At 34.3% G+C, this 25,456-nt stretch overlaps 3 protein-coding genes across 7 annotated transcripts in view; 1 reads left to right on the top strand and 2 right to left on the bottom strand.

Moving 5' to 3' along the window:
• The window catches only part of Dna2 (DNA replication helicase/nuclease 2), a 4,810-nt gene extending 520 nt beyond the window's left edge, over window positions 1-4,290 (bottom strand). The window contains exons 1-15 of the mRNA XM_088030863.1: window positions 4,077-4,290; window positions 3,498-4,030; window positions 3,244-3,427; window positions 3,051-3,199; window positions 2,813-2,952; window positions 2,578-2,762; window positions 2,167-2,531; window positions 1,922-2,119; window positions 1,689-1,874; window positions 1,417-1,644; window positions 1,071-1,369; window positions 778-1,022; window positions 537-730; window positions 291-477; window positions 25-246 (exon numbers count right to left, since the gene is read on the bottom strand). Of these exons, the coding sequence (XP_087886989.1) occupies window positions 25-246; window positions 291-477; window positions 537-730; window positions 778-1,022; window positions 1,071-1,369; window positions 1,417-1,644; window positions 1,689-1,874; window positions 1,922-2,119; window positions 2,167-2,531; window positions 2,578-2,762; window positions 2,813-2,952; window positions 3,051-3,199; window positions 3,244-3,427; window positions 3,498-4,030; window positions 4,077-4,100 (3,339 nt within the window). The 5' untranslated portion in view covers window positions 4,101-4,290. The remainder of the gene's footprint in view (window positions 1-24; window positions 247-290; window positions 478-536; window positions 731-777; window positions 1,023-1,070; window positions 1,370-1,416; window positions 1,645-1,688; window positions 1,875-1,921; window positions 2,120-2,166; window positions 2,532-2,577; window positions 2,763-2,812; window positions 2,953-3,050; window positions 3,200-3,243; window positions 3,428-3,497; window positions 4,031-4,076) is intronic.
• On the top strand, window positions 4,277-25,456 carry Pka-R1 (protein kinase, cAMP-dependent, regulatory subunit type 1). Of its 4 annotated transcripts, none has more exons than XM_088030865.1 (4): window positions 4,277-4,627; window positions 23,301-23,657; window positions 23,705-24,216; window positions 24,266-25,456. In XM_088030865.1, the coding sequence occupies exons 1-4, from the start codon at window positions 4,463-4,465 to the stop codon at window positions 24,348-24,350; spliced, it is 1,119 nt and encodes a 372-aa protein (XP_087886991.1). In that variant the 5' UTR covers window positions 4,277-4,462; the 3' UTR covers window positions 24,351-25,456. The 4 variants fall into 4 exon arrangements, with proteins under 4 accessions (XP_087886991.1, XP_087886993.1, XP_087886992.1 ...); XM_088030867.1 differs by lacking the exon at window positions 4,277-4,627 and adding an exon at window positions 8,299-8,408; XM_088030866.1 differs by lacking the exon at window positions 4,277-4,627 and adding an exon at window positions 16,321-16,454.
• LOC148179211 (uncharacterized) lies at window positions 10,996-13,871 on the bottom strand. Of its 2 annotated transcripts, XM_088030711.1 has the most exons (3): window positions 13,673-13,871; window positions 11,444-11,861; window positions 10,996-11,383 (listed from the first exon to the last, which is right to left on the bottom strand). In XM_088030711.1, the coding sequence occupies exons 1-3, from the start codon at window positions 13,818-13,820 to the stop codon at window positions 11,167-11,169; spliced, it is 783 nt and encodes a 260-aa protein (XP_087886837.1). In that variant the 5' UTR covers window positions 13,821-13,871; the 3' UTR covers window positions 10,996-11,166. The 2 variants fall into 2 exon arrangements, with proteins under 2 accessions (XP_087886837.1, XP_087886836.1); XM_088030710.1 differs by having other exon boundaries at window positions 10,996-11,861.

Below are 25,456 nucleotides of genomic sequence, written 5' to 3'. Positions count from 1 at the left end.
GTTTTTTTCAAAAGAAATTCAAACCATCAGTAAGGCTTTGACTAAAGTGACGGCAATTGCTACTTCATGGACGTTGATACAGTTCTGTGAATCGTACTCTGTATAGTTCTGGTTCTTCATCCGCCATTTAACATCCAAAGGTTGCTCCCATGTAGGTCCGGTATCAACGACTTGTACTGCCGTCTCTAGAGAGGTATCTAGAGCTCGAAGTAACCATGGATGGTCACGATAGTGAATTTTAATACACTGAAAAGAAATGTAGTTGGAGAATAGAACTCGCGGTGATTTACCTCCAAATTCGGGATTTTCAGTGTTCGGTTAGCTACTTCATAATTGGCCGCTTTGAGCTCACCGTTGTATGTTAGAGCGTTGGCTAAATTCGTGATGGTTTCGTTCATACGGTAGTTTAAGTTTAGCGTAATTGTTCCTTGGGAATTTTCGAGCCTTTCAAACAGACTTTCGGACATTCCAGCATTTCTAAAAAAATCATAAACCATTGTTACATCTTCAGTGATTTCAAATTGTTGTTTTCTTACGATGCGCTTTGATTTTTAACCACCGGCGCTAGTTGATTAGGGTCTCCGAATAATATGAAGGTCTTTGCTGCATACAACGGTTTGACAACGGATGTCTGAACCACTTGAGTGCTCTCGTCCACAAGGCAAACATCAAACATGCGCTTGGATAGCAACGGATGACCAGAACCCAGACACGTCACAGCTATGATTTTCTAGAAAGTTACGGTTAAAAACAGATCTAAACACTGTAATTGCTTACGTATTTATTGTACGTTTCTTCCATTTCTTGAGGAGTAGTGCAGTTTTTTAATAGAGTTGCTTCCGTGTTCGATTTCAGACTGGAGTCGATCTTGCTTTCAGATCCCAATCTGAGGAACTCTTCTTTTCGCTTTTGTAAACGAATGCAGATGTTGTCAATGGCAGAATGTGTATGGCTAGTTATGAGGACGCTCTTACCTAACTCTACCAAGAGTTGTATCAAAGCGACGATTGTGGCGCTCTTTCCTAAAATTAAAAATGCACAAAACTATATCAACTTCAAGTTAAGTTTACCAGTGCCGGGCATTCCTTTGATCAACAAAAAGTCGTTGGCGCACAAAGCTTTAAGTACCGCTTTCTGCTGTACGATATTCAGTCTTTTTAAAATCACAGCTCCTTTTTTAGCCACAATCGATGGTAATTTCGATACAAACGTTGGAGGCTCTTTATCTATTATAATTCTTCTTAGTTTTGCAGCTTGTGGTGTGTTTTCTAGTAATAATGCTAAATTCGACATGTTGAAAGTGTATGTTATATTCGAGTCATAGGTGTCCAAGTGAAAGAGCTGCCCGGGATATTTTTTCTCTAAATTTCTACAAAACAGTATTAAAAAAATGATAGTCCAGGTTTACGTCTGTACCTATCAAGTTGAGTGCATATTTTTAAAGAAGACATATTCGTTACAAATCCAGTTGCAACGGCAGGTCTCGAATTTGTACTAACAACGACGTAGTTATTTTCGACAAGACCAGACGCAGCGAGATTAAAATTAGGGTCTTCTTTTTCGAAAGTGTGTTCGTAAATGCCGTTTTCTTTTGCCTCGACGAGTGTTATTTTCAAGTTAGTTAGGCACCGTCCTGAGGCCTCTCTAAAAATTTTCCTTAAACAAACACTAACAAGTTTTATAACTACCTTTTCGCTGGAGGAACTGTGTATATTTGTTTAACAGACTTTGAGACCCTGTTTGAATCACCTTCCAGGGTCAAGAGATTACTCCAGAGAAGAAAATAGTCTAAATGGGCTTGCGTTAGATGAGCAGTGGCTTCTGCTTGGACTTCTTTTATTCCTTTGTTTCTAGTCACATCGCAATTTTCGTAACTAAAACGTTCGTAAAATTACCAGGAAAAAACTTTTTTTCTGCATACTTTAAATAGGAGGTACAGACTACGTTGTACGGACATTTAACACATACTCGATGGTTGTTCAAAGGCTTGGGTAACTGTGGTGCTTGTTTAATATCTTTATTGACATTTCTATGTAAAAAGTAAGCTAGCTCATTCCGTAATATTAGAATGTCACGTTTTTCCTGCGGAGTTGCCTTTATTTCTTTCAAGACACCTTCTCTAGAAAAAGAACAAGGTTGCAAAAACTACGAGTTTTTACCACATACCTCAGATATAACAGCAAGCCTGATGACACTTCGTACCCGAATTTGTTCATCATCATTATGTACAACACGACTTGTCCTCTGTGCTCCATAGACACTGTAGCTCTGCCAGTCTTCATTTCTAGCGGCATTACGCCATTCTCAGTTTGAACAGTGACGTCAATTTTGCCTTTCGTTCCCGATTCTGGACACCACAGATTTTCTTCAATGTCGTCGATATCACAGATTTTCCCTTGCCAGTTTCTTGAATCTGGAGGAGCTTCGCGGTTGACATACTCACTTATAAAGCTAACTAGTTTTGGAACGAATGTCTGTAGCTCGGATTCAATTTCATCCATTCTTAAATCGCTTTCATACAATTTCTTCACCTGAATTAGTTTGTTAGAAATGTGGGAGAAGTGGATAAAAACGTACCGTGTCTTTCGTGTCTAGAATTCTCCTTAGTAACTTCTTAATATCTTCATTGGTGCGGAGTTTGTTACTTAAAGATTGTTGTAACAACGTGTGGGCGAGCATTCCAATGGTCATAACACGATTATTGGATTCACAAGCGCGAAAACGGTCTGAAAGAACAGCTCTTCTTTTACAAAACAAACTTCCTATAAATAAAAGATGTTAGAATTGCGGTGTTACTAATAACGGGTCTTACCAACAACAGATGTACAAGAAATTAGCGTGTCTGGTTCATAGACAAGCCAACCGTTCTCATTATTGACCACCCATTTGTTGTTTATTTGTTCGGCGCAAATGTAAACGGTATCGCCAGAAGTAAAATTGTGACTACAAGCCCTAGGACAACAAAAAATACGTTTGTAGACGCGACGTTTGAAAATTAAATTCAAATTTAATTTTTCTTTAATTAGATAGCTAACAAACAAAACACTCACCAAAACTCTTCAATACAGCATTGACCCTTAGTACCATCTTTATTGCATTTTAATGTCAAAACTATTCCTCCATTGTTTTCTTCCACTTCAACAACAGTGCAGTGTTGTGCATCTTTCAAATTAAGAGTGTAATTTTCCTCCTCACATTTCTACAAAAAAATTACTTTTTGTTAAAATGGAATTATTTACCCACAATTAAAAGAAAATCATCATCTAAAGAGTCATCAAATTGAAGAGAGGGATTGCACTTCTGCTCCATTTTTTCCACTTTACACACAACATCAATACTATCTAAAAAGTTAAGCTTTGTTCTAAATTTTGGTGACTTCAATGGAGAGGCGGTGGTCGATTTTACAAGAGTAGTTTGAATAAACGTTCTAAAAATTAATTAAAAAAGAATGTGAAGATAAAAGTTAAAATAAAAAACGTTTATCACAAAAAGTATACCTGCTTGGTGTTCTTACAGAAGCGGCCTTTGCACTTAGACTATAAACACAACCTTTCTGAGGTGTGGTTTGTAATCTGATTTTCTTATTTGATGTGCTTGGAGACACTTTAACAAAAGCTTCCAAAATTTGAACATTAAACTCCTCCAATCTTCTAGGAGACTTTTCAAACAATTTTTTTGGTGTTCCTTTTTTACTAGGTGTGCTTTTCCTAGATGACCCTTTTTGAGAACTGGGAGTTTTCATAGATGTGGATGGTCGCATTCCTTTCTCAGGAGTGTGGTGAAAACTATTATAAACATTTCCATGAAAAGAATGAGATTTATGATTATTTTCATTGACTGAAATGTATTCTTCCTGTTTAATTTTTTTACAAGGTGGTGAGAGATTGATCTCACATTTTTCAGGCAAATTAGTAACACTGTTTAAAACTTGAGAGGAGTGTGACATATGTTTTCTTTTGCTGTCAAGATCTGCATTCTTTCCCTGTGTTTTGAAGAAAAAGTCTGAGATTTTAGAGGCCTGTGACGGAAGCTAAAAGAATGTTGATGACTTTTAAGAGATCACATTGGTCACTCACCTTATTGGCGCTATTTTTCTTCATAATCTTAAGAGTGTATTTAAATACTTTAGCATGTTTAAACTGATAAAAATAAACGTAAATTATATATAAAAGTTTTAAGAATCCGATGGCGCGCTTTTAACTGTCAAACTCTTCATAAACAAAATATGTAGGTTATGTTTTGATCGGCGCGCCCTCTGGTTTTTATCGACAGAGTGGTGAAATCTTCTCATCTTACCAACCTACCGATGGAAAAGAAACAAAAAAATAAAAATAGTAACAACCAACAACTGTCAACTCACTTTCTGTTCTTTTATTAATATTAACAACGTTTTGAAAAGATCTGTGAAGTGCAATTGAAACTTTATTACTACATTCGTTGTATCCGAATTCCAGTGTTTAAAATGGCAGCAAATGTAGACGAAGAACAATCTTTACGTGAATGTGAGGCTTATGTTCAAACTCATAATATCCAGCAAATTCTCAAGGATTGTATCGTTCAATTATGTGTAAACCGTCCAGCCAATCCTATTTCGTTCCTACGGGAGCACTTCCAGAAGTTGGAACGGGTGAGTACATTATTTGATTGTTTTTAACCCTAGATTCTGTGTCCTGGATTTGTTCTGCTTGCTCTCATCCATCTTTTGATTTTGTAGAAGCAGACAGAATTAACATTAATCAAGCAATGAAATAGTCAATGACTTCTCTGGCATTTAAAATTGCTTCAAACTGTTGTTTGCCAGTGTTGGAGAAACCTTAAATAGTGTATGACCTAATGATGTACTTTGAAGATCAAACGCAAATACAAAAGGTTTAACTGAGTTATTAACAAGAATGAAATAATTACCTGAAGGTGTGGAATGCTTCTAATGAATTGACTTCACTAGCCTCAGATTATTCTATCATTTGTCAAATGCTTTTATCTACACCATGTGTATACATTTCTAGAATTGTCTAACAAAAGCGATCATATCAGAAATGTTTGCAAAATTTAAAATTTGTTTGCTTCAAATAATGTTTTGTATTGAAGAAAAAAGTTTAGATTAATTCTATGCTTCATAAAAATTGTCATTTTCGTATTTAATAACAAATAACAAATGTCCCCAAGAAAATTGCCGTAAAACAGAACGAGTTGACAGCAGTTGTCAATATCAGCTGATAATGACATTACATCACGTTCGTAATGCTAATGATTTTTTTTACATTAATTAAAAATGACAATAAATCTGTTGGCTTTATTTGATGGCTTTGTAAACTTCCACAAACAAGTCAGCTGGAGCAGAATAAAGTTTAATGATGGCTACCAAATCATTAAAATGTGTCCAAGAATCAATATCACAAGTCAAAATTGGATTTACATTCCATCATCTGGCGGTGGTGGTAAAAAGTGGACGCACCATTTTTTCCTCATAAATATTTATTAGGATTTATAAGCTTTATTGACAGTTTTTCAACAAAAAGTATCGAGCGATTAAATAAAACCTCAACCACAGTCGCCTTTGTAATTCGGAAAATTTCATTTTTCTTTACTATTTTGTTTTTGTCACTTTGACTTAAACGTTATTGCTCTTGAAATTCTTTCATTAACATTTTCAAAATTTCCTCGATTTGACAACGTTGCCGTTGTTAAAAAAATAACAACAATTAAAGATGAGTTTATATTTGATTTCATGGTACATAAATACTTCTAAAGCAAAAAAAAACTAGAAAGACATTGAAAGTCAACTCCAGTTGTGACGTTTTTCTGTTTTGCAATGCCAGTGAGTGCTGTTATGACAGATCATTTGTTTTTATTTAATAAAAATAAATTTAAATAAAAATTGCAGCAACGTAAGCGCACCAGTGCATACTATTGGTGGGTGGTACAGTAAAAATGCACAATTTTTGTGTTCAGGGGATTCGGTTTTACTAATATTACCGCATTTTCACCAGAGATTAGGTCAGTTTTGTTGTCTTTGTTTCAAAGATTTTCTTCTGTAAATTAACTATTGCAATTTGTAAAATTTCGACGAAATGAAGGAATATTTTGTTCAGATTTAAATAGAACAATAACTTATTGATGGTATATTCTGACTGAAGTTAAAATAGATATTTATAAATTGCTATTATTAGGTTGTTCTTTAATATTGATTATTTTAATTTCCTAATACTTTTCCTACAATCTAAGGGCCCGATTTCAAGTCAGTGGCGCAAAATTGCGGTGTTTGCAAGTTAACATGAAATCGAGAAGTCTTTTTATGCTTTATCGAATACCAATTTTCAATTATTATTGATGATTTTTATTTTAAGGTATTAATTTTTCACAAATTTAAATGTAGAGTTCAGTCAACATTTTTAGAACCATGTTGAGAATAACTAACAACTGGCATAGCCACAGTTTTAATAACAACAAAAAAATTATGAATAAAGTGTGGAACTTGTCAGTTTTGACATTTTAAGTTGTCAGATTACTGTCGTATGAATTTGGAACAGACAGAGGTCCGTGATTTCAACGCACAATTTGACGACAAATTATTAATTTGCTCAAACAATAGTTCGATTTTCCGTAATACATACAGGGTGTTAGGTAACGTTACGGCCATAGACTAATGGGTAATTAAGGAAGGCAAACTGTCTCAGAATCCGCAATTAATTTTATTTGTTTCGTGTTAGTTAAAAAGCTACAAGGCTTTAATGTTGACCAATAGAATGGCTTCAAATAATTTTTCAATTTTACAGAAATCCAAGTAGCTATCGGACCAAACGAATAATTTGTCACTTTCCCGTCACATTTGAAGTTTTAAATCAGTGGCGTCAATAAAAGGCAAAAACAATAACGCAATTTTATTCAAAAAACAGACAATAAAGCAGCACTACAATAGATGTTCAAAATGGTCACCATCTTGTTGAGCACATAATTGTAAACGACGCAACAATGTTTCCTTTATTGTACCCAACACATTTTCGTTTTGACGAACTTGATTTGTGATGTCCACAAAAATGGAACAAGTACGCCACTGATAAAAAGTAAGAACTGTCAGTTTGACATCAAACAAAAAATTTCCTTCAGTAACTCTGACTCAAATTTTTGTAACCTTTTGCAAATTAATCCCTGATTGGTCACATTCAAAGCCTTTCAGCTCTTAAACGGTTCAAGAAAACCCGAAAAAAACTTTGAAACATTACTTTTCACAGCTGCCTCTATCACCCCTTTTTCTATGGCCGTAACGTTACCTAACACCCTGTATACATATGTAATCTGAACTGCGATCTTCTCATGCACGAACCTCTAACAAATTACAAAGTTGAGTGAGAGGATAATATTAAAAAGATAATCTTGTATATTGTAAACAGAACCTACACCTATTTTTTTTAGGTAATTTGCAATAAGACATGATGTCACATTTGCTATTGCTTTGACTTCATGGTCTTCAAAAGCAATTGTGTTTATTTTATGTTGAGAATTAGCATGCAAATAGAGGTACATTTACAATTTTGACTTCAAAGCTCTTTAATCGCCGTCATACTTACATATCAAATAACGTAGCATCGATTGCTGACCTATTCAGTTTCTACAATAATTGTTGGAAATCATATTACGGTGTCTTGTATCGGATTTATTATTGTGTATTTTATATTGGAAAAAATGTCTTTTTGTCAACAACGACGAGAAGATCTCTGGAATTTGTAGATAGTTTCAGCAAAAAAAACAACTGAAGCTTTTATTAGTAAACGTTTCAAATTAGAATCGATTGCTTCGGATGGCACGCTATGTAAATACATACTTCAAAAGGCAATTACATATCAACTTTATTAATATACTGAAGTAACGTCCTTTTTCAAATAATCAAACGGACAATAAATCAACAAAACTTCCGATATTTTCTATTTGTTTTATGAGTCTGTCGATTAATTAAATTTTGTAATTCGAGACTGTGCCATTCTTGCAATTATAATGACTGATGATAGTGGGTGTGCTATATCAGTCAGCCCACCAAGTCGGACAGCTTCTTGGAGGCGGTCCCAAGAAGTCTGACATTTTTAACAGACAATCAAAAATTGAAATTATAGACAACCTATTGATTCCTCGGACATTCTTTTGGCCCTTGTTATTTACGACGCATTAGTCTTCATCCTCATCACAGATACCCTTCCTTCCTAAGCAATGGAGATCTATAGTTGTTACACCACACCCCTTTAAAGTGTTATCCTGATGACGTCACCAAAGGATTCTGACGGAGCGCACGTCTCCTAGCGACCTGCATTCGGGCACAGTCGGTGTTACTGAAAGCACGTTTGTGGTCTATCGTGGCCAAGGTCGTGTACGCATCCCCCTTCATCCACTGTGCGATGATGTTGACATTGTCGGTGGTAAGTGCCCTTTTTACAACATTGACATTGCTGGTAGACTTTTTATTTGATATGGGCGCGATTCATTGAAGAAGCTTTTTTAAGTTCTGGAGTAGCAAGACTGTTGTCTTGGACAAAACACAAGAAAGGCAGGAAAAGTGTTGAATACAATCCTGTTTTGGGCCAGACTTGCGCATTCAGTTATTGATGTTTTTGGGGATGAAAAATCTTTGGGCACGTGTATTTTTGTCTGATAAAAGAGAAAAAAGTTCGTAAAAACGTGACTTGAAAGCAATTAACCAGAAAAACATTTTGCTTGTTAAAAATTCACTTTTTTTGAGGTACGTAATGTGATTAACTCAGAGAAAAAATCGTCTGGGTTTTAATTAATTACTTTTTTGAAATGTGAATGGTTCTTTCATTATAAAATATGCAACGAATTTACATCCCGTAAATCTTTTAAGAAATACTTTTGTGACATTAAAAAATGAATTGTACTTTGAGGAAAGTAATTTTTCTGGAAAATTGAATTTCATCCTTGAAGCTCTGGTTTCGCGCCTTGAGCGTTGTGGCCAAATTAAGTTACTCTGGAAGAACAGTCTTGGAAAGATATCAGAAATGACTAGTTTTTTGCCGCATATCTTAATTAAAATTCGAAACACTTTAATTTCATATCGTGAAAAAGTGTTCAGTTTAATTTTACAAGAAACGAAACTTAATGTTTGGACATTTATTTTATTAAATATTTTTTTACTTTTCTTTGTCGATTTCATAATTTCATTACCCATAGCATTTGCACTTTTGAATTTCTTTTAATTTTTTTCAAAGGTTTTTTTTTTAATTTTAGATGAATCAACCCAAAGAATATAATTTAATAATATGTGTTTCATCACAAAACAGTTCTAAACTAAGTTTCCGGTAAAATGTATTGAATATTACTCTGACAGTTTACATTAATCCCGGTTTTATTCAAGTTTACAATAACCCGAGTGAAAACCAGAATGGCATAAATCCCATTGCTTGATATATTCAACGGTTTGATGGGTGTTCCTTTACTGAATGCACATAAATGTTTATTGAAATTGATAACACTATTATTGGAACGAAAATAACAAAAAAAATAGGGAGAAAAAAAGACTTACTGTTATCCAATTTTCTTAATTATCAGCAGCGTCACAAACGAGCAAAAGTTTTTTCTCTAGTGACAAAAATTTTTTTAGTCGTATCTTTAATACAATCGATGCCCTAGTTTTTTATTTTCTTTTATTCTTTCTCGTCGTGTTGACATGTAAAGACAATAAATTAGTGTCTGGCAAAGAAAAGAAACCCAAACGACATAGTCGCGTGGACAATTTTTATCGGAGCAAATTAAGAAGAGACTGTTGACACTGCTGAAAAACTTCTTTCATATGCTCAAATTAACGCAATTACCAATTTAACAGACATTATCGACGAGGGGGCAGACCTCAAATTAGGCATGCAGTTGCTAGGGCGGCACTAATTACATTAGGGGTTGCTAAGACGTCACCGAATTCGCTCCCATAGATTCCAAAATATTTTGATTGCTCCTCGCCAAAATAATCTAAATTAATGCAAATCCAGATCGTCGCAATAATCATTATAATTGGAATTTGATTGATGGAATCATCATCAGTTTTACCCATCCTAAAATATAATTCTGGCAACACGCTAGAGCAATTACTTGATGCTTAAAATCACGTTTATATACATTTCCGGAGTGAATTTAAATAAACCTGTTGCTGGCACGAATAAGGGTTTTCTATTTATGCATAAACACCAAACTGCTTAAGCCTTGAAAAATTTCTTGTGGGCAGTTGCCGCTGTCGTGTTACTTCAAACTATGTATTTATTATTTATTAATTCTGATAGTAAAAAATCGAATTAGAGTTTTCTTGTGTACGCAATATGTCGCGTACCATTTGGGGAGTTTTAAATAAAAGTGATATCAGCGAGACTGAGACGGAAAATTTAAATTAATGATCCCAATTATTCAGAAGAGCTGCAGGTGCCTAAATTATGTTTAATGGGTTTATCCTTCATTGTGTCTAATTTGGAAGGGAACGTGTTGAGTTCGTTTGTTAGTGGTTTGATGAGGGATTTTGGGTGTAAACGAATTTTGTTTCGGTTTATCAATGAATTTTTTTCCATACGGAGCAAGTTTTTGGTTCTTGGATCAATATTGTGCTTGACGTTCTTGCTAAGTAGGTTATTTAATTTCGTTGTTAAGAAGTTTTTAATGTAATTGGATTCTCTACTTACACGGAGATGACAGTTATTTGTCTTATGACATAATCTGAAAATAGGGATAACAATCACAACATGCATCTACATCATTAACAATGCTTTTGGTGTCACTAATTTTTTATTTAACAGCAAAATTATAAAATATATAAAATACTTGCTGACTACACACAGCTTGTCTTGTAGATAATAAAATAACAAAACAAAAATACCTAGATTACAACAATTATAAAACTTGATGATATAGTACTAGTTTCATTGAGGTACAAGTGCTTTTTGGTCTCGTATTGTTAATTCCTTTGTTACAAATATATGTACATGGTGTGGTAGGTATAAAAATAAGAACTTAAAAAAACAATTTTTATTGAAAACAATTAATATATGTTTTTTATATAATAAACTATGCAGTATAAATATAAATAACAATACGTATAGGTATTTTCTCAAATAGGTAAAAATTGATCATTTTGTAAAGAATTAAACTAAGTACGGTGGGCAAAAGTCGAGGACGTCGCCCTCATGAATAAGTACCTATATATTCCGGTTTCCACAGCTGATTAGAGAAAAAGTTGTTAACTATCGCAATGTCTCTATCATGGTCCGGAGTGGCGGTGACCGGAGCGATGGTAACTCCGTCCGGCAACAACAGCCCCAGCGGTATTAGCGGATTATCAACAAGCCTTTTCCCTTTCGGCTTGTCGTTAGGAGGCATCTCAGGTGTCTTTGGTTCAGAACTAGAAGTGCGTTCGATAAATTCACAAGATGAAGGAAATTTCAATGTTAAAGGTACTGACGGCTTCTTAGTTTGGTGATTTTCCCCCGATGACGGCGACGTCGAAGCAGGCTTGGCCGACGTACTCCGATTATGACTGCTGTAGCTATTCAAGCCCAAACTCGAAATTAGCTTCTCCCGTTGTAACCTTACTCTCTTGGTCGTTATCACGAAGGCGCTAACAAAAGCTTTCTGGCACACTTCCACCGTTTCGGAGCCGGGTAACAGAGGCACCAAGTATTTACATGTTATTCGGCGAGGTGGCCGACCTGAACCTGTCGTCTCCGGGATATTGAGGCGCGCTCTGAGGTCCATATTCTGGCGCAAGAATTGGTTCTGGAGGTCGGCTTCGCCCAGACCGTAGAAGAACGCGAAGAGGCGCTCGCGGGCCTCCATAGGCACTCGTTCATCACATTTTTGGGGACATTGACACAGCTCCTCTAAAACAAATCATTCTAAATCAACATCACAATAATCGAAATCACATTAATATTGAATTTTGTCAATACATGTGCTTTGGACGACGAATTGTGTCGTTGGTCGAGCGACAAAAAACCAATCAAATGCTTTTTTAATTACCGAACAAGTTACGTAAACTTCAAAATTCACTCCCCGTTTGATTTCTTTACAAATTAATAGATAAATAAAATCAAATATCTCGAGAAATCATAAACAGTATTCTGGAGGTATTAAAAATACCATTTAAGCGCACGTATTACGTAACTTTGCGTTCGTCCATGATGACTTTTACCATTGTGGTTTTGTGTTAATCACGGAGCGAATGGTAGTTGTACTTCAAATTTACTCATCATCTAATTGCACGTTACCATGTTTTAATGGTATTAACGTGTTGTGAACAAACGATTTCCGAAAACGCGAGCATAGAACTGCGTCACAGGTGTGCCCTTATTCTCGATTCTCGATTATACTGCAGAAAACATAGCTAATTAAATTAACTTTGTCAGTTTCGCTTCTTTGCTTTTTTAATTTATGTTCGTTTCAAGGAAATAAGGGCCGTTGTTGTTACCAGCCAACCGTTACAGACGGGGTACATTGGGGGAATATATTATAATCATTATCTATTACAATATCAGTTGTGTCCAACCACCGGAAGATCAACGTTTTTTCCAAAACCAGTAAAAAGTGCTAGATCAATAACTTAACTGGTTTTGAATGAAATCATTACGAAATGAGTGATAATTATATTTTGTGGTTGGCGTGATATCGGAGAAGCCACAGGGATTTTATTCAATTAGTGGAAGTAATAGCTTGCGGGTTTCATTCCGAACTTTAGTCACATTAGATTTGTTTGAAACGAACGTCAATGTTGTGCTTAAAAATCTGAGGCCATTTTTAATTTTCGTCCAATCGATTTTGATACAAGACCCGGATGTTTACCAGATTCTAAAATTAAATTTGGCGCGAAAGAAAGTTTGAAAATAAGATGATTAGCGGGACTTGTGACGCATGATAATAACAAATCGTTTATGATGAAATTAGGATTCCCCAGATCCCGAACGTGAAGGTCGTATAGTGAAGGTACCTTGAAGGAAAGAAAAAACTCGTTGGGTATTTAAAATTATGATGTGATCCGGGGCGGATATGATTATCAGATGATTGCAGTTCTGAGAACAGTTGACGCAGATTTGGAAATTGTGGGCCCGAGATTAGGTAACAGGTATCTGATAAAAGAGAAAATATTTTGATGGATTGTAAGGACGTGTTATTGCCACATGTTGAGTCGTGTTTCGCACAAAGCAACAAGTTAGTGGAAGTGCCGATAAGACGTAAAACGGCCATAACTAGACAGCGCAATTGAAACATGGAAATTACGCGAGGAAAAAAACAAAACTAGTCAAAAGTCGTTAAATGCGCACTCAGTAAATTTTTCTACAAATTACGATGTTCACATTTGATCGAACCTGTTATGCTGGCACGTGCCTTAACGACAAGGCCAATGTTTCCTTCAATAAATCGAATGACCTAGATATAGAAGGTCGTAAAGGTGCCCAAGTTTGAATAAGAAAACCATTTCCAAAATGCGAATTTTAAATCCTCTATTATTTGGAAAACGTATTGATGACGTTTCTATGTGACTATCTATTAGACAGGTGTACGATTTTCCGAGTCAAAAATGATCCCATTCGCGTGAATCAACTCAATGACGTATTAAAAATACGGGCACTAAATGATGTGGTTTAAAGCTGTCAGATGTCACAATGTAAACACAGATAAATCGGGTTTAACTTACCTGCCACTTTCTTTGCTGGTATTAATTTTCCTGTACGGGATATGTAGGCCAGTCCTGCACTCCTGAGATGTTTCTGAAGTTTTCTTTTTGACTTTGGAATGCCCTGTTTTTCGAGACGATCCAAGAGAGCAGCTGATGGTGTCGCCATGTTACTTTCACACTTAACGGTGGCGCCACGGTGCAAGGGCTCTCTGTGACTAATGGCCGATTGTGCGCACGCGCACACGTATACATTAATATGGAGGGGCATTTAAATAAGTTGCGAGAAATCGCGTGAAATGACCAAATGCAAATTACTGGTAAAACAAAGAAAAAAACATTTATTACTGAAACCTACTCAAGTCCAAGATAATTAAACGACATAATTGCGTTGTTAAAATATTACAAAAAAAAACTGCTGAATAATTGATGGGTCAATTATTTCTGGTACTAAATGTATTAAGGACATCTTCTAAAAACTGTTACTAGATTAATTGGATCACATTGATTCTGGAGAAAAGACATTAATTTAGAAAAACAATGTTACATTTGTTGGTTCTGTTTTAATAATTTATTGGTTCTGTTTTAATATTGACAAATTTCACTATTCCTGTACATTATTATGAGTATTATTCTGATCACTTATTCCGCTAAAATACTTCTGTTCCTTTTTCCCAAGTTCAGCACATGAGGTCTTTGACATGTTCTACATTCGTGTACTTCAAAGAATTTTATAATGTTCAATGAAATTAGCCCTTGATGTTGTTTTAATAAGGCGTGCATGTTTTAGGCTCGAGAACTGCCTTTACAGCAGACCTCCTGTATGAAGAAATGCATATTTCTTACAAAGTTTGATCATTCTTTTTTTAACGGAAAAGTTTTGATGTAAAACACAGAAAATTGACTTTAATCATTAGAAAAATTTATTCTTATTAGAACGTGATTTTTAAATTGAGTAAAATTGAGTGGTGTAAGAACAGACATCTCCAAATAACTTTGACGCCGCCTGTGATTGATACTGTTATTGTTATTAATTACCCTACCTTACTGTTAGTTGAAAGCAATTTTATTTTATACACATTCTATGACTAAGAAAATATTAAATTTAAACAGAGCAGTTTTTATAAGAAACATGTTAGACACGGCACTGTTGGCAGCCTGTTGTGTCAGAGTTTCTTTAACTTTAATTATCCAGAGTGCTATGTTGGATATTATAATTTTGAAATGTCACACTCCACAAAAACAAAGTGAGCAACAGATTACCAACAACTAAATACAGATTGGTATAAGAAATTTGGTGCACAGTATGGGACGCTTTGGAACTGAATCGGGAATGTGCAGACATGTCAATGTTGCCATTTTATCATGATAATTCTGAAACTTGATAGTGGACAATCAAACAAGCTACCAACATGTAAAAGAATGCAAAACTTGCTAAACGCCCTTTTTACTATCATATGGCACTATAATATTAAAATGTGCTTGATTGGTAGTTTCCAATCGAAAAAAGGAGAATGAATTTCCTTTTTATTGAACAATAATTACAATAATTAGTCCTGTAGCTGAGCAATGAGTGTGTATGCAACATTTTCAGCTGACACTCGCTTCTAGCTAGCCTTTTACCACAAGCCATATGTTATTTGTACGTTCATCGCGATTTCAGCACGTTTTCGTAATTTTCTTACAGTTTAATATCTTCCTGCTTGAAAGACATTAATTTTCTGCTGAATTAAGTCATATTTTAATATTCAAATAAAATTTATTAGGAACAGTCTTAATTAAAAAATTCTTTTCCTTCTTTATTCGCAATCTCAAACTCTGATTAATATTAATACGTCTAATAGGTCTATAAAATGAGAAATGTTAAAATTTGAATTAAAGCGGCGAAGAAGTAGGAATTTGAAATGAGTTGTCCTTGATTAATGCGAAAAGATGCCTTGATGGTTTTGACATCAAAATGGTTTGGTCTCAGTGCTACCAACCACTAGGGAAAGAGTAAGGCCGCCTAGACTAATTTCGCGACTTGAGAATTATAAGGTTCTCAGTGCCTTTTGTGAGAATTTAAATTGTTTGTTTTGAAATTTTTTAAACATTTTCTATCAAGTATAAAACGGAGTAAGTTAATATTTTAACAAGAAAAAATGATGTTAATAGATCCTGCCTTTTTTTTAAATAAATGCTTAATAAATTAAAGAGATTTCACTGATAACGTGAACACTGATCAATTTAATAAAAAAGTTAGTTAGAACCTTATAGTTTTCAGCTCACGATTTGTCTATTTAATAACAACAATCATATTATCAAATTTGAGTCCTATAATCGGCAATTGAAGAAATCTTGTGACCTTATTCTGTACGTTTTCACCAGAAATATCGGAGTTTGTAGATTATATAAGTGACACAATGAGTATTAATAAGTAGGTTAAGTACGTGTCTCCTCGCTGAAAAGGCTGATGGATGTTAATCACTGCCTACATTATCCTGAAAATGTTAAAGAGCTGTAAATACTACAATAAATAAAAGGAATACAGTGTCGGTGAGACGATGACAATAATGACCAATTGATCATCTTTATAACTTCTACATTGAAACAAGATTTTGTCATTGACACGGCTTTTTTTATTTTAAGCCACAAAACTTGTTTATCTGAGTTACGTCTTGTTTAAAGTACAGAGGTCGCGGTTACTTTGATCCAGTCTTAATTCAGATTAGTATTTTTCGATATGACTCAGGTGATACAGTAATCATAGTGATAGTGGCAGAAAAATACTTGCAAAATGGCGACAAAGGCTCTGAGACGTGCGGTGAGTGAAATTTTAAATTACATAAAATGTGAAGTGCTGCTGTAATCAAAGGCATTTTTATCGAAAGTGCAAGGGTCGAGGGGAATGCGACTTTAAGTGCTTTTAGTTGTGTCATTATTACAGAAGCTACAATAAAAGATAAACTGTTTTACTTTATTGACCGGGATCAATATTTGTGTCTCAAATATCTACACAAAATTAAGGAAAATGTTGTTTGTTATAAGATGGTGGAGGCACGCATTTTTAATTTTCAACCCACCAGCTGCTATTCTAGTAAATCATTCGAAATTGTTAATTGTGATTTCCTTTTATGACAATTGCAATAAAACAGTTTATCTGAATTGAAACATTGTTATGGAGTTAAAAAGTGAAATTTATAGGTTTAAAGTTGTTTGTGTTGAATTTTTAATAAAATTAAATGATTTAGATTATTGTAGAGTGAGATTCTTATTGTATTGATTAAATTTAGCTTCGTAATAAAATGCATAATTATTACCATTGTTTTGACAATTATGCTTAAGGAATTCAAGCTAAAGTTAATCAGGATTGATGCAAACGTTCGTAGATATTTTAAATACTTGAATAACTTTTGGCTAGTAGCTCAAAGTGACAGATTCCAGTGACAAAAAAAGATTGACAATAATTTTTTAACATATTGAATTCGTTTTTTTAGTTCCTCTATTGTTATTGTTGCCTGCAATTTCTGTTTTATTTGCAATAAAATTGTGTATTTATGTTGAACGTTTTGGAATGCTTAATCTGTCAGATTAACAGTTCTTTCAAGGCCGTCCAATGTTGAATTTCTAAATTTAAAGTTTTTCGAAAATGTACTAAACTCAAAAAATTGAATTTATTAGAAAGAAGATAAAATTGAGTTTTAAGTGTAAATTTTTTTTAATTGGTGTAAGGGTAAAATTAACGAATTTTAAAATGGCTTGTTGTTAATTGTCACTTTGGCAGCTGTCAATTTTTAGATTATTAGAAAGGAACTGCTTTAAAATGGAAAAATGAAAAGCAAGAGTGTACGTGTTATAATTAATTTGTCATAAGACAACTTTTCGCAATGACAATATTGTGAACATTACAAAATTCTCAGTTTGACGTCAAATTATTTAACAGAAACCAAAGGCTGTTTCTTCAATCAATGATATGACTTGAAATTTCAAAACCAACTGAGGATGAGGGTTTTTTTTAATCACACGATATAAACCAGTGTAATTATAAGAAAATGGCCACTAAAAATAAATATCTATTGGTGTTTAAATTTTCTAAGCTATTAAATGTAAAGGTGTGTCATTATTATAAGTAATAAAACTCCTTGCCAAGAAAATAAATGCAATCTTATTTATTTAATTAATTAGCTAGCGTTAAATACGAAATCCTATTATATCCAGTTACATCGTGAGTTACTGCTTTTGCAACACACTACCGGGTATGTACTTCCATAAGTGGAAATTCTTGTGGTATGTCGTATCAATTCTAATTATGTTACTTTTATTCTTTTTGTTTCTCAGCGGGCGGTTTAAATTTATTAAAAGAACAAGTGTCATAATATAGATGTTAAAAATCGATAGAACTAAAAAAAAACTCTCTTGTGGAACATTCTTTTTATTTTATCACCGCTGCTTGTCACCTTTCCATGATGTGGGTATTTGTGCATATGTAATTCGGCATCAAAGCTTTTCCGCATTTGCAGTACCTACCTCGCTATTTTATTAAAGCCTCACCTTCCATATTTTCCATAAAAGACAGTCTCATTACGTGGAAATGTAATTGTTTTCTTTAAGCTCCATGTTCCATTATTGGCATTATTTAAGATAGACGATCATTATTTTGAGGTGTGTTTGAAGTACGACATAAAGAGAATGAAGATTGAAATACTGATATGGAAAATTATTTATTTGAAGGTGTAGACAAAGATCTTTATAATGCATTCTTGAGATGGAATTTTCTTCCTGACTTTTCCTCCTGAACCCTCAGCCTTTGTCGCTCCCTAGACCGGGTAAAATTGTTCAATCCACGGTGGATTCTCGCGTTAGTAGCGCAGGCAATCCAACTTTAGTAGTGACCAGAGAGTCGCACCGTAGCGGTTCGCGTGGTCGTTACTGCGCCTTCCTATTTATCCCGAAGTTGTGTGCGGTTTTAATTTCTTATCTGTAGTTGGTTCTGCTTTACAATGCCACAGGTACGGTCATAACGATCAATTTATTCCATACGTAGTTTATTTATTTCCGGACCTCTTCATTATTATACAATGATTGACAGCTGCTAGTGAAAAATAAGTTTTTTGTAATTACCATACCGCACTGTAGTTATTCAAAAAGCTGCTTCACCAGTTTTGAATTTTTCGCAGTGTGTTTTTAGGTCCACCAACCAGGTTTAAAAATAAACACATTCAAGGATTTAATATTAAGATGAAAAACTGACAAAAGGCATCAGCGTTTTATTTTATCTTAAAGAAAACAATATAGCGGTAGATGGCTTCCCTAAATGTTAACATTATGTAAGAATTGTGTGGATGTAGCGAAGAGATCAGAGTGCCTTCCCACACATTCGTGTCACATTTGATAAACAGAATTCGGTGTGGATTAAGATTAAGAATACCGTCATAAACTGAGTAAATAACAAATAACTTTAACGAGCACGTATTGTGGTTGATTTAATTGAGCTCTAAAAAACTTGAAATAAAAACTGTTTTTTATCCAAAAATACAGTGGCAGTGTGTCAAATTCTCCAAATTTCAAAACTTGACGCTAAAAATACACAGTTTTAACGTGTCGTAAACTATAATCGCTTAATGTTTGCTGCTTTCATTGCTATCAAAAATGGTTAGATTTAAATCGGGGAAAACTAACTTTACAGTGTTAATTTTTAGTACAACTTCATGACCTTTCTGGAATTTTTATTTGGGTTGCATGCGTTGTAAAAACAATTGTGTTAATTTATGTTATTGATATTCTTAATCATCTTGATCTTAATGTTCCGAGTCTAAGTGCGCAGATTTAAGAAATTCAAATAATATTACACCATTTACATACAATAAGTAACAAAAAAACCTAGCAACGTAAAATGGTAAAATTCATTAAAATTTCCTTGCACATGCAAAAGGCAAAATTATGACTCAACAGATTATTATACACAACCTGTAGCAATAATTCTGCAAGTGTGCCAAAATAAAAAAATTGAACTGTTCACGAATAGTTTTAGACTCCTTTTTTTATTTTTTGCTTCTATTTCTAGCGATTTGTTGCTCTCTAATAACTACTAAAAATGAAGTGGCTATAGTTAGTTCGTTAATGCAGAATTATTGAGAAATATGTTTACTTCCTAGTTTTTGAAACACTCCCTCATGCTGTTCCAGAAGAAAAATGGTAAGCAAACATCAATAAAAAAGACGTCGAACTGTGACTATTAAGTTCTCAAACCGGATACTTTTTACAAAATATTCCGGAAATTGTCATCCCAACATGTCTTCCTTCCTTGCGTCTAAATTTACAAGATTCTTTTAAGGATTCCGCTTTAATTTCATTGAGTAGATAAAGTGCAAATTTTATGGTTCTCGATAAAGTATCGGCGTAATTACAACCTACTGTCTTAAGAAATTAAGTGATAATGATATCAGTTCTATCCAACCTGCTCAATTTTCTCCATAGCAGGGGTTGCAGACGTGATTGATATTTTTTGCGGCGACTGCCGTTGCTCCAATAAACCGAATGGAAATCAATTAACACACAGGATCTAAATATTAGCCGTAATGTATTCTGCAAACAAAGAGGAGGTAATGCATGTGGGTTTGTTCGACAAACACTGCCAATTTAATTATTAATTAATAATCACAACTTTGTGGACTGAACTTAGTAACCTTGGTGATGAGTAGGTACCTTCCTAAAACTAGGAAAATTGCGTCTTAAAATCGACTGTTTAGAGGAAAATGTGTCAGTTATAGTTAAATTAATGGCGATGGATTGTGTAGAAAAGGGCTATCTGATATGTTGGTGCATGGTACAGTCTGTATAGTTGACAGTTCATGTTTAATATAATTGAATAGAACCATAAAAATTGAAAAATGGGTCGAAAACTAATTTGTTAGGCAGTTTGATGGTTTTTATAAGAATTTATAATCAGACAATGACGTGAATAAGGTGCTTTAAATTCGTTTCTTTGTCCATGCGTGTATAATTCACGATAAAGGGTAAAACAGCAATTTTCTTTTCACGTTTTTCTCCAGACAAACTGTATTTTTCTTCGTACTATAGATTTAATTTCAGTTAGACCAATATTTGAAGAGCTTGTTCTGGATCGATATCCAGGGTTTAATTGAAATACTTTTGCACAAAAAAAACCATTACGGTTCAGCCATAAAGGAATCGGCGAGTTTAGCTTTCTTGGTGGAAATAACTTTAAAACTCTAAGTAAAAATTGCTGTACAACACAAGCAATTCATTACTTAGGTACCTGTGTTGATAAATCTCGGTTACAAATAGGTTTAGAACATTAGTTTTCATTCGTTTTTATTGTGAATAATGATGAGAAGGTTATAGATAATGGATTACGAACATTTTTCGCATTTTAAACTGATTGCCATTGCTGTAAGAGTTTTAAAATTTGGTGTTTAGAAGTTATTGGCTCAGTAACGAGAAATGATTTATAATTACTGCTGTTATAATAAATGTGTACTCAATAATGTCTGTCTGCTTTCCAATCGTTTTTTTTTTAATTATTACAAAACTTTTTTGTTGTCTACTTCTAAAACATCTAGGATCTTTTTATTCCCAAAGCAATCTTCGTTGGAGCATTTGTACCTCAGATTCAATCTAGCGGGACACAATGAAAATTTGATCACTGCGCAAAACAAAAACTTGGTCTAACATCGTTATCATTTTTGAACATATTTAATGTTATGCTGGTTTACAATAACAAAATATTTAATGACGTACATTTTATTTTTTGCTTGAAAATGCATAACTTCAATTTGCATTCACCTATTATGCTGCTTTTGTGTGGGCGTCCGTTGTGCGTTCAATACGTTTAATGAAAGAAATTTGTTATTAGTTCGAAGGTTCAAGGTTTCCCTTATTAAAAAAACCCACTCAAAAAACTAGTCACCCTCCTAGACTAATTGGAGTAACACGCTATCAAAACTTTTAATTGTTGCGGTCTTAAAATTTAGCGCAAATGGATCGATATGCTGCAACGTTTCTCATATCTAATTGCCGAGCAAACTTTTCATTTAATTTTAGTCTGTCGAAGCATAAACGAGATATTAGTGTCAACTGTCTTCTCGTGATTTCAGACGAACGGAATGCGAAATGCGAGCCAAAATTGAAACTCGAATACGTGAATTTTCGATTATCCGGTGGGTTTACTTTTCACTGGACTCTATTTCCTGCAAATTGGGCCACCAACTGAATTTATGATTCCACATACCGTCTGCTAGCACGACACGAGGTTGGGACGACAGTAATTTATTTTTAATCGGTTATCAAGGCAGTGTTTAATTTTGTAATTAAACTCCTCCCTGTAGATTTCAACAGAGTCGCTACAGCACGGATGTATGAACCAAACCCAGTACAAATATGCAATTTAAAGTTGACATGTGAAAGGTTAAGGGTTGCGGTAACGAACTGTAAATTATTTGTTTCGGTATTTGCAATTTCCACCCACTGCGTTTGTACACAATGTTGGCTGAGTTTGTTGAAAAAAATGTCGGGATCGAAGTTTATTTTATAAATCAAACTGGTGGGTTTGAATTGTGTTTGCGAAATTGATTTTAAAATTTATGGGGTTTTTAATTGGTTATTAAATCGAATTGATGAAGTGTGAGCTTCTTGAGTGATTGTGAGCTGTTTATTTGCTCTTTGTTGACTTTCCATAGAGAATCTTAACAAGTTGAAATAACGAACCGACAGTATTAAAATCAATCATTGCCTTCGGATTTTTGGCGTTTTGTCGTTGATTAACTGAAAAATCTCCATTTCGCAATCAAAACCGCGCCTATTTTCAAGCTTTTTGAAACATCCGTTATTGCCTAAATATGGTAGACCGAATTAATACGTACATCGCTTTTACAACGGGAAAATCAGTTTGAAAATTGAATTTTTTAGCAGCAACAAATGGTAATTGTTTTGCTGTCTTAAAGTCTGCATCCCGTTGCTTTAAATCAGGTCATGATAGAAATGCGCTTGTATATTCTTTGTTTAGCAGAGCAACCCTTATAAATGCTTGCGCTCATGACCTTTCAAGCACCACCTTGGCGTGTTATATCACAAATATGCGCTCCCTGTTTATATCTTGTTCTTTTTGCTACAAGGGAATGCAGTCACGATTTCAAACTTACCCCATTTAGCAAATTTAACTGAAAACTTTCACGCTACTTTGTATCTATAAAAAATTAAATTTTTGAAAGGTCTAGGTTTTCGTCAAAATCTTATTTATGTCCTTGATTTATAAATAAGTCAGTATTTATAAAGTATACACGCAATTAATTAATGCGGTTTTTGATGAACGTAGCATTTTTAACGGAAAATCGAATATCTGTAGTGTGGGATTAAAAATAGCGTTCACGGTAATTGTTATGAAGGCATTTTCAGTTGAGAATTTATTACCGGCGATGTTGCATTAATTTGCGCTGCATTGATTGTGTTCGCCTTATTCTTTCCCGGAGAAATATATTAAGTTCTTTTTATAGCCCTTATGGGCAAGACAAAGTGTTTAGAATTTTAGCATGCAAACAACCATTTCACACTTTAATCTGAAGTAACAAACAGAACGAACCGACATGGAAAATATCCCTCCTGAAGTACGTCTTATTATTTTTATTGTGATTTTTTATTTTTCTGGTTTCAGGAGCAAGCTCTAGATGCCAAACAACAGGTAACTTCGCCCGAAGACACCGAAGATCTGTCTCCTCTACCTAACCATACGCAACAACCTGTTCGTCGTCGTGGTGGCATATCTGCAGAGCCCGTAAGTGAAGAAGATGCCACTAGTTACGTCAAGAAAGTGGTTCCAAAGGACTACAAAACCATGGCGGCGCTATCTAAAGCGATCGCTAAAAACGTCCTGTTTTCACATCTCGACGAGAACGAACGATCGGACATTTTCGATGCAATGTTCCCAGTAACATGTTTGCCAGGTGAGGCGATCATCCAACAAGGAGACGAAGGAGACAACTTCTACGTGATAGATCAAGGAGAAGTCGAAGTAAGAAAACGACGTAAAATTGCGACAATTCTATGTGATTGTTTCAGGTCTATGTGAACAATGAACTTGTGACCACCATCGGCGATGGAGGAAGTTTTGGCGAGTTGGCTCTCATCTACGGAACTCCAAGAGCCGCCACCGTCAAAGCAAAAACCGACGTAAAATTATGGGGGATCGATCGCGATTCATACAGAAGAATCCTTATGGGTTCCACAATACGGAAACGAAAAATGTACGAAGAATTTTTATCCAGGGTGTCTATTCTCGAAAATCTTGATAAGTGGGAACGTCTCACTGTCGCGGACGCTTTAGAACCTGTTAGTTTTGAAGACGGTGAAACAATCGTCCGGCAGGGGGAACCTGGAGATGATTTTTACATCATTGTTGAGGGTACGGCTAGCGTTAAACAGAACAGAGCCGAAGGGGAGGAACCGACCGAAGTGGGTAGATTGGGACCAAGCGATTATTTTGGGGAAATTGCTCTTTTGTTGGATAGGCCGAGAGCTGCTACCGTCGTTGCTTGCGGACCGTTGAAATGCGTTAAATTAGATAGAGCAAGGTAATCATAAATATTGTAATTTTCATTGTAATAATGTGATTTTTTTCAGGTTTGAACGAGTTTTAGGGTTGTGTGCGGACATTTTGAAAAGAAATATTACACAATATAATAGCTTTGTGTCACTTTCGGTGTAAATAATTAATTTATTAAATCGTGGCGGTGGGTCACAGGAGAAAATAATTTTTTTCTTTGATTTTGCCGAAACAGTATCTGTTAGTTGTCTATGCAATGTTAAACTACTGAAGAAATTTATGTGAATTGACCTACAGATCTGAATTTTTGTTATGTTTTGGTATTTAAAACTGCACAGAGAGTACTAAACACTGTTTTTCCGGGTTGACCCATAATTTACAATTTAACTAATTTAGGGTGTACTAATATGAAATTTCGTTTCTTTCCTTACACAATGGACTTGGCCGAGTATTCTCTTGTGACTCACATGTTCATCGTTTATATTCTACCATATGAAACACTCAGCCAAATTAACGTCTTCTTTAGTAGCTTTCTTTGAATAGATTTGTAATATATATATTTATTTCTTGAGCTTTGTACAATACGAGATTCTGTTTTTTAAATGAAATTTTTAGTGTTATTAAATACATTTTTATCACATGTTGTCTTTGTTTAGAATTAGTTTTATTATTGTTTTAAGGTTTAAGTGAACGAAATCAGTTTTGCAGCGCTCAAAATAGAACTTTTTAGATTTGTTTTGCTACTTGAACCTTAAAAAATTATAAATTATATTTTTTTAGAACGCTAACATTTTACTACTAACTGCAAGAGTAAATGACCAACAATGTAAATTTTTAGATGAAAATCAAAGTGGTTTTATTTGTATTTATTGTAAATTACCAACACAGATTTGATTTATTTATCGAATTGGTAGTAATTTTGCTAAAGGAAATCCGGATGAATTTTTACAGTATTACTCTTACTTTTGACTCTGTATGTGCATACAAAGAAGGTCGTAGAATGTTATTAAATAAATGAATTTAATCTCAGACTGATAGAAAATATCCTAATATAAATTGTATACAGTATACAACACATGTTGACTTTATATGCACTTACACTAACCGAAAATAAAATAAAACTTTGTAAATTTAAAGGGAATTAGGAGGTGGGTAGCAAGTTTCTATCAATTTCACGTCATTACGAAATGGTGAGAACTTCCTATAATATTAAATAACTTTGGTTTATGATGTATAAAAATAAATATAAATAAACAAATACGTAAGAA

The sequence above is a fragment of the Gnatocerus cornutus genome, chromosome 2 (assembly GCF_029298725.1).
Source record: "Gnatocerus cornutus isolate USDA-ARS CGAHR chromosome 2, icGnaCorn1.1, whole genome shotgun sequence".
Lineage (NCBI taxonomy): Eukaryota > Metazoa > Arthropoda > Insecta > Coleoptera > Tenebrionidae > Gnatocerus > Gnatocerus cornutus.
Note: the sequence above shows the minus strand (reverse complement) of the source record. Positions and strands in the feature narration are given on the sequence as shown.

What these genes read in the sequence shown, in the direction of transcription:
- Pka-R1 (XM_088030865.1), top strand. Translation starts at nt 4,463, where the DNA reads ATGGCAGCAAATGTAGACGAAGAACAATCTTTACGTGAATGTGAGGCT. An exon ending in ACTTCCAGAAGTTGGAACGG is followed by an intron (nt 4,628 to 23,300) that starts GTGAGTACATTA and finishes TTCTGGTTTCAG; the next exon opens with GAGCAAGCTCTAGATGCCAA. An exon ending in TAGATCAAGGAGAAGTCGAA is followed by an intron (nt 23,658 to 23,704) that starts GTAAGAAAACGA and finishes TGATTGTTTCAG; the next exon opens with GTCTATGTGAACAATGAACT.
- LOC148179211 (XM_088030710.1), bottom strand. Translation starts at nt 13,820, where the DNA reads ATGGCGACACCATCAGCTGCTCTCTTGGATCGTCTCGAAAAACAGGGC. An exon ending in ACCAGCAAAGAAAGTGGCAG is followed by an intron (nt 11,862 to 13,672) that starts GTAAGTTAAACC and finishes GATTTGTTTTAG; the next exon opens with AGGAGCTGTGTCAATGTCCC.